The sequence below is a fragment of the Herpailurus yagouaroundi genome, unplaced genomic scaffold, assembly GCF_014898765.1.
Source record: "Herpailurus yagouaroundi ecotype Mexico unplaced genomic scaffold, PumYag 141, whole genome shotgun sequence".
Classification (NCBI taxonomy): domain Eukaryota; kingdom Metazoa; phylum Chordata; class Mammalia; order Carnivora; family Felidae; genus Herpailurus; species Herpailurus yagouaroundi.
This window is the reverse complement of record NW_024412396.1, coordinates 67,246,160-67,254,661: the sequence shown is the minus strand read 5'-3', so window position 1 is coordinate 67,254,661 and position 8,502 is coordinate 67,246,160. Positions and strand designations below refer to the sequence as shown.

At 58.1% G+C, this 8,502-nt stretch overlaps 1 protein-coding gene across 1 annotated transcript in view; it reads left to right on the top strand.

The window, feature by feature from the left end:
• Window positions 1–8,502, top strand: part of CLMN (calmin) — a 60,979-nt gene that overhangs the window by 49,123 nt on the left and 3,354 nt on the right. The window contains exons 9-10 of the mRNA XM_040478437.1: window positions 6–1,097; window positions 4,366–4,562. Coding sequence (XP_040334371.1) covers window positions 6–1,097; window positions 4,366–4,562 — 1,289 coding nt within the window. The remainder of the gene's footprint in view (window positions 1–5; window positions 1,098–4,365; window positions 4,563–8,502) is intronic.

The following is an 8,502-nucleotide window of genomic DNA, read 5'->3' as shown; positions in this document are numbered from 1 at the left end:
CGAAGATTCCGGAAGCGGCCTCTGATGAGTCACCGGGGGTCGAGTCTTTGGTGGACAGGAAGATCAATCATTCGCAGACTTCGGAGAGTTGTCCCTCCTGGAACGGGGCGCCAGAGGGTGCGGCCGGTGGGGGGAAGGAGAGCCGTCCCCTTTCACCCCTCGGGGACAACGCGGTTATGGCCGACTCCTTGGAGATCAAGGTCCAGCTGCTGACCGTAGAAGCTATGGCTGAGGAAGACTATTTTGAAAGCACACCTTTAAAGGCCTCTAAGTTCAACAGCGACCTAATAGATTTTGCCTCAACCAGCCAGGCCTTCAATGAGGTTCCTCTGCCTCGTGAGAAAAGACCTGTCGAGGAAGAGGTTCCAGAGGATCACGCTGAGAAATTGGGAAAGAGGAGAAGCAAATCTGCGCACCAGCGCAAAGACTCGGATGAGTCCCCAGAGAGGCCGGACAAGCAGGAACCCCACAAGGACCCTGGGCGAGAGGACCCAGGCTATTCTTTGGCCCCCGAGGAGGCACCGGTGGAAAAAAAGCCAGAGGCGTACGAGAAGCCCAAGCGCAAGTCCGCGCGGCGCCGTCGGGGCGAGGACGAGGGGGAGGCCGCGGGGCCGCAGGGCCCGGACGGCGAGCTGCCCTCTGACCCTCCGAGTGGCAGCCTCAGCCTGGAGACCCTGCACAGCCGCAGCCAGGAAGGCCTGGACTTCAAGCCCTCCCCGCCGCTGTCCAAGGTCTCCGTCATTCCCCACGACCTTTTCTACTACCCGCACTACGAGGTGCCCCTGGCTGCGGTTCTGGAGGCTTATGCGGAAGGCTCAGAGGACCTGAAACACCGAGACCTGGATCTGGAGGAGCCGGAGGACTATCTGCATGACCTGGGGGCCGGGGCCGAGGAGGCCAAGGAGGCCGAGGTCTCTTGGAACAGCTGTAGCTTCTCGGAGCCGGACGAGGAGGGCCCTGAGGCCAGCATCCCGGCCCCGAGTACCGACAGGGGTGCAGGGGGCACCAGACCAGCCTCGGAGCCCGCACCCCCAGCCCCTCCAGAAGGCCACCAGCCAGGGGAGGCCGAAGAGAGCGGCCCTGTGGAGAGCCATCAGGTAGGTGGTCGCCGATGCGGGGACCCTGGGCCCTGCACAGGGATTCTGCTGTTGTCACAGCTTCAGCCTCCACAAAATGGGGAAGCGGACGCGTCCATCGCAGGCGGTTCGGCCAGTTTAAGGAGGCACTCACTCACTCAGGCTCGGGCACGGGCAAGGCTGCCCCCCGAGAGGAGCTCTCCTGAGATTTTGAGCCTGGGGGGCCTCCAGGAGCCCTGCCCCTGCCCACGAGGCCGCCAAGAGGATATAGAAAGAGGCTGTGTTGGAGGGCCCAGCATCGTAGTGGTAATACTTGGAAATGTCGATCAAAGCACTTAGCAAACCTTAGCCCCCGCCTCCTGCAGCCTGAGAAAACCAAGTGGGACCTCATATCTGACTCCGGCCTTGATTTTTGGTGGCACAATTATCCTGGGCTTAGAAGTGGGGGGCACGCACGTCTGAGTTTTAGCAGCTGGGCACACGCCATTTGGTATTCCCGTTTCAGCTGGCCCAGCAGCTCGAGGGGCCACCGGAGGGGGCAGTGAGAGGGTGCAGGAGACCCTGACCTGCTCCTCCTCTTGGTCCGCTCCCTTCCCTCCCCTCCAGCCAAGCCAGCCTCCCCGCTACCTCCCGGGCACGCCACACTCTGCTCTGCCCCTCCTCCCATGTTACACTTGGCAAGTACTCATTCCTTTTCAAAGCCCAATGCTAATGACACCTCCTCCTAGGAGCCTTCCCAGCTTCTCCCCCGACGCCCTTGCTTGTCATCTATAGCCAGTGACATGGGACAGCTCTCTGCCACTAGTCTGGTTGTGATTTTCCCTCCCAGGAGAGAGTGAGCATTGAGGTATTAATGTTCGGATTCTGGAGAGAGCCTGGCAGGGCTTGCAGTGGAAAGGAAACAAAGGTGGATTGCAGGCTGGTTTGGGGGCGTAAGGTGGACACGGGGTAAATTAAACACCAAGATAAATGGTGATGCTCTGGCTAACGGCAGGGGAGAGTCTAGGCTGAGTGAGGGGCGGAAAGATGCTCCGAGGAAAGAGAAATCCTTGCACCTGGAGGGCTGCAAGAGAAAGGGACAGTATCAGTGGCCTTAAAAGACATTTAGGGTCAAGATGGACCAGAAGCGGTGGCTTGGTCTTGTTCGCCCAACCCAGACGATGCACTGGGCAGAGCAGAATTCTCAGTGACGAACAGCCTAGAAGCAAGCATAGCAGGGCCACCCGTGCTGGGTCTGCCTTTGGATGGAGAAGAGAGAGAGGCGTCCCACAGGTGCCAGGACCCACCTGCCAGCTGCCGCTTCTGCCCCCAGGGAGAGGAACCCAGTCCCCGGCCCCCACCCCCTCCCACCTGCTGCCTTCTTGGAAGCCAGCCCGGCCGAGCAGGCCCTTCCAGCGGGGGACCCCAAGATTCAGCGGGGTGGATATGGCCCTCAGTGACATCACGTCTTAGAGTCGCCAGGTAGGGGGACCATGACAGCAACTGTGGCGATTTTCTGGGCAGCAGATCTTTCAGGACGAAAGAAAGAGGACCGAGTGGGTGGCAGGAAGATAAGCCTAAGTGGCATCTCTGCCCCTCCGTGCTATTTAAAATGGCTTATTAGCAGCTCAGTTCCTCTCCCCGGACCCACTGAATGCGGCCTGCACACAGGCCGCTTCATTCTCTCCTGCTTTGCAAAGAGGAAGGTCATTTGCCAAGAGCAGGTCGTGCAAGGTGTGTGTGCCCAGCATGCGGACAGGTGATTTGGGGTGGGGCTGAAGGGGTCCTGGGCTGGGAATGATACCGGGAGATGTAGATTTCAATCCGCCTTACGCTGAACTAAGCGTGAGCCCTGGGGAGAGCTGCCGTTCCTGGCTACGGTTTGCCACCGTCTGCCTCTCTGGGCTCTGAGCTGCCTCCTCTGGCTGCCCCCCATCCGGTGAGCAGGCCCCCACTTGTCCCAAGTGGGGAGTGCACCCAAGTGCACCCAAGTGAGTGCAAGGAGGACTTGTCGCCCAGGATGACAGGTGAGGTCTGTCTAGCAGACAAGACAACACAGAAGCATTTCTCTGATACCTGGCCCTTCTTTTAAAAAGGAAAAAAAAAAAAAAAACAGGGCGCCTGGGTGGCTCCGTCGGTCAAGCGTCCGACTTCGGCTCAGGTCATGATCTCCCGGTTTGTGGATTTGAGCCCCACATCGGGCTCTGCTGACAACTCAGAGGCTGGACCCTGCTTCGGATTCTGTGTCTCCCTCTCTGCCCCCACTCCACTCATGCTTCTCTCTCTCTCTCTCTCTCTCTCTCTCTCAAAAATAACTAAACATTAAAAAAAATTTTTTTTTAAAAAGGAAAAAAAAAACCTCCCAATGAGACGAGAAAATGGAAAATTTCTTCTTCTAGTCTTTAAAAAAAGTCTTTTCAGTTCGCCTTTCAGAGAAGGTAGCATTGGCCCATGGATGACAGAGTGGGGATGGGCATTCACACTGCTGGGAGCAGATTTAATTCCTGCACGGAGCGTTGTTCTCCCGGGGTGCACGGGACAGGCCACTCTCATCCTCATAGTCTGACACCTGCAGAGCAGTGTCTTACGGCCCCCGAAGGGATTCTTGAGAGGTGGCTCCGACCACCCCCACGCTTCTCGATTTCACTCGGGAACGTTGCCGCGGGGTTTCAGAGTGCCTGGTGTGGACGGTGGTCAAAGCCACTTCCTTGTCAGATAAATGCCAGAGATGTCGCACTATGATCCAGCAAGGGCACGGGGAAGGTGTCATCCCACAAGCTGTCTGTTTGCCAGTGTGTGCACCTCTCCCAGCCCAGGGGTTGCCTTTGCACCTGTTAGCCCACTGGCTTCCAGGATCGGCTCCTCTCTTTAAGTGGGTGATGGTTGTGTGAAGGGCCCAAGCATCACCCAACTGTATGGCACATCCTTCATGGGAAACACGGTGTGGTATTGTGAGAAGAGATCGATAATTATTATACCCATTTGACGGATGAGGCAAGTGAGGGAGAGAGAGGAAGAAAGCCGGTTGCTTAAGGTAACTAACACAGCCAGATCTCAGTGACTCCGAAACCCATGCTGTTTTTTACAGTCTGTGGCCTTGGCACGCTAACCAGGGGTGGGCTTCTCTTCCACGGCGGGCTGTGCTGGAAGGAATCCCCGAGAGGGGGCGCCCTAGCTTCCTAGAATTCAGGTGGAGCCGAGCACTGCTGGGGGCGGGGGGGTGGGGGGGGTGGGGGTGGGGTAGGGGGTGTCATGCACTCAGCACCCAGCCTCAAATGCTGACTTGTGTTTGGTTGTCTTTGTCCTTAAGTCCCAGGAATCTGAAAACTCGGGAAACTTAGCAAACTCTTTAGAAGAAAAGGTAACGGGAGAGTCAATCAGCAGTAAAAAAAAGGAAAAAAGGAAGCACGTGGACCACGTAGAAAGTTCAATATTTATAGCACCCGGCACCGTCCGATCCTCAGAGGACCTAGAAGGAGACACGGGTGACCACAAAGTCCTTTCCAGGTATTTTATCACTGTCTTCTCCCCCCAGAGACCGAGCTAGAGAGTTACTCCCTGAGTTCATGTCATTCTTGGTTTCTGATCTGGGGGGGGGGGGGGGGGGGGGGGGGGAACACAGGGACGGGACCGGACGGCAAGGGAAACACAGGTTCGTACAAAAATTCATCCAGCCAGTTGGTCACTTATTTGCCAGAATCAAAAACGGATCGGTCCTCCTTATCTACACCCTGCTCCCCGGCCCTGCCCGGCCTCCCCGTTACCAGGCCCGCTCGCACGCGGCAGGGCCCGGCGGACACGAAGCCCGCCGTCTCCCCTCTCCGAGTACCTTTGGGTGGAAACTGGCAGTGGGCGGCAAGATGGCCGAACCGGGGTAGGTGTGGGGTGTGAGACGGTGCGGTGTTCGAGGCTCTGCGGACGCCCCGGCCCCCGGATGCCCCCTGGCTGGGCTAGGGAGAGAGCCAGCCTAGCCATTTATAAGCATCTCACAGAATTCAAAGCAATGTGCTCCATAGGCACGGGGGGGGGGGGGACCTTTCATGGCTGTCACATGGAAGCCGGACGTGAATGATGTGGCTTCACCTGTGAGTTTGGGTCCCAGGAAGTGAGGCCCGTTGACTCGGCTCTGGGGGAGGAGGAAGCTCGGAGCGCCCATCTGCTCGGTCACTCCAAGGGCACCGGGTGAGCTGGACTGGCCCCAGGGAGAACACTTAGCTGCCGAAATGTTAGAAGATCCCGGTTTCTCCCCGCCGTCCCTCGTCGCCACCATGGCCACTGTTGAACCTGCCCTAATGTGTTCCAGCATTTCGCATACGGTCCCTCATCAGTTCTCACAGCAGCACCTTTGGCGGGTAGGAGGGACCATGCTTCATCACCGTGGGCGCAGGGGGGTCTGGGGACACCTCCCAGCCCAGGAGATGACAGAGCTGGGGTCTTGGGCTCAGACCCGTCGGGCTCCATGACCCACATTCTTTCCGTGACCCCTCATTGCCGGCGGTGGGGGAGCCACACTGGCTGCGAAAGGGAAGTTGTTGAGATCAGCATTTGGGGAGGAAGTGGGGAGAAGCCAGGGCAGACAAAACCAGAAGGAAGAGTTGGCGGATGTCCTGCCTTCCAGTTCCCCTCCGCTATGCTTCGGCTCCTGGGTGGGCTACAGGGGACAAAAGGAAAATAGGTGGGGGGGCCCAGGTGAGGAGGGGCAAGGCACAGCGGAACGCTGCGTTCCCACTTTGCCCGTGACCCCCGGAGTCCCTCTCCCTGCAGAGACCTGGTCATGACCGTCCGGCAGACATCCTCGTCTTGGCGTGCAGCCCGGACCCGGCTCTAAGTGCAGATGGCCCGCATGGGCAGGTGGCCCAGGCGACCATCTTCTCCAGCACAGCTCGCTCGAGGAGGGGCCACGGGTCAGTTCCAGACGGCTGTCCCTCTTCACTAGGGGAAGATGCAGGCGTGGCTCCAGCCCCCCGGGAGGGAAGGCGCGCCCCCTCTTCTGTGCTGGAACCGAGGGGAGCACCTTAGGTGCCAAGAGGCACGCGCGGATTTCACCTTGTGGACCTCAGAGGCAGGTGGAGAGAGGGTCGGGGCACCTGCAGGCTGAGATGTCCTTCGAGCTCGGCACAGAAGGATAGTGGGATCTGGACTTGGGAGAGGGACAGAAGGCGTTCCGGGTGGGAGAAAGAGCCTGAGCAACCAGCTGGCGCACAGCAGCCACCCCAGGACGTGCAGGTCGGATGTGAGGGGGTCAGGGAGAAGCAGGGGAAGGAACACTGGGGGATCGATCATCTGGGACACCTGCTGCAGCCAGACATCAAGCAAAGGCGGATGTTCAAAAGGCAACGTTCTGTCGGTGTGTGGGGGAGCGAGGCCCGGTTGACTTTTCCCGGCGAAGGTTTGAGCGACGTGCACGTCCTTCTGTGTAGAGCAGACAACAGTCCCCTCGGCGGCGGCTTCCCATCCCACTCGGGCAAAGCTGTAATTATTACGCCGCATTTCAGCCGCGGGGAGGGCTGCGTGCCAACGCACGCAGAGGGCGCAGGGGTGTGCTCGTGGAGAGAACGAGTGAGGCCCCCTGCGCCCCTCCCCCGTGCCAAGCCGTTTCACCTGCAGTCCGGCAGGTACCACCACCCCCCTTTCGTGACCGAGAAAGTGAGTTCGGAGAAGTCAGTGCCTCGCCCAAAGCTCTCGAACAGGACAGAGCCCCCGGGCATCTCCCTGCCAGGCACACACAGCATGTTTTCCTGGCTGTACCTTGACTGGGGCTTCCCATTGTTCTGGGCAGAAAGGGCCATTGTTCCCGAGCCTTCCCGACCGGTCTCCCCCCCGCTCTCATCTGTGTCTGTTCTTGGTCACCTCTGTCGTCCTCCCCAGCCCGCCAAGCACCTTGGCTTTAGTTGAGATCCTGGAATGGCCCCTCGAGCTCTTTTGCCTTTGAGGACCCTCTGTCCCCAGCCTGTTCCCTGTCTTGCTCCTGGGTTTCAGCTCCTGAAACCACTTCCTCCAAGCAGCCTTCTTAGATTCCTCCAGGCTACTTTTAATCCCCCTTTATAGGCTCTCACGGTCTCTACTCTTTTTCTTCACCGCATGAACCCAAACAGGAATGTCTCCAATTATTTGTGTAAGGATGTATTTGTCATCTGCTCTCACCTTAGACGGTGAGGCAGCTCCCTGGAGGCTGGGGAGGGCACCCAGCAGAGGTCCAGAGCTTAGCACCGCACTGGGCCTGCAGCTGGCCTTTAATAAACATTCTCGGGGGCGAATGTGAATAAATAAATGCATTGCTCTCTTATTAGTCTGTGGAGGGCGGGCTCCTGAGGAGCCGGGCCCTCAGCCGCCCGGCCCAGTGCCTGGCACACAGTAGGCGCTTGATAATGCTTGCTGGGAGGAGGGAGTTCGGGATACAAAGCTGAATCAGCCTCCAGCGGATGGTACCAGAACACGGAAACCACCCGCAAGAAGGTACGCGGAAAGCTAGCGGGAGAAGAAAGAGCAGGAGCCCTTCCTGATGTTGACCCCCCTTTTACTAGAAAATAGGATCCGCTGGTGGGAGTTACCTGTGTCTCCAGGTACTCCCGTGAGTTGAGTCAACACTTATGGGACATTGCTGGGGCCCAGGCACCTGACGGTCTCTTCTCTTTGTGGTGCGTTTTGTGTCGTGTCCGTGCCATGATACTCACTCGCCTAGGCTGGCCCAGTGCCTGGCACGTAGTAGGTGCTTCATGCCTATTAGCTGGAAACATGCCCGATGCAGGGGAAGAGGTTGGTGAGGGTCCGGTGGGCGGGAATAGCCAGGCTGCCGATATGAATTCCCTGGCAATAAGCTCGTGGGTCAGATGCCTTTTTCTTGGACCCCCGGATGGCCACACGGTAGGTCCGCCTTGAGGAAACGGAAGTGATTGTCTCTGATCCCCAACACCTCGCTCTCCTGTTGAGTGGCAAGACAGGGCCACCGGGACCTGGCGTCTATGCTGTACTTCCCACCAATACCGCAGCCCCGTGACGTAGTCGGGGTGGGGATGATGATCCATTTTACAGATGAGCGAAACTGATCCGAGACATAAAACACGTGGCTAAGGTTGCCAGTTAATCGACCAGGAGCCGGGATACAGCCCAGGCCACTGGCTGGGCATCTTCGGCCACTGCCCTGGGTGAACCAACTTCAGCAGATGATCAGAGATACGTTCCCCATCAGCCTCAAAGATATGGTCAGAAAATCGGCCTCCTCGTGCCTGAGAGAAAAAGAGGTACAGACCCCCAAGAGCTGGACAGAGAGCAGCCTTGTGCCTAGAAAGCACTAGAAAGGGAGTCTGGATAGCAGGTCTCAGCCCACGCGTGACATGAACGTTCAGAGGACCTTTGGCAATTCCCAGATCTTGGGATGCTCAGAGAAGGCCCTCTGTTTCTTCCCGGAAACCCTATGACTTTTTTTTTTTTTAATTTTTTTTTTTCA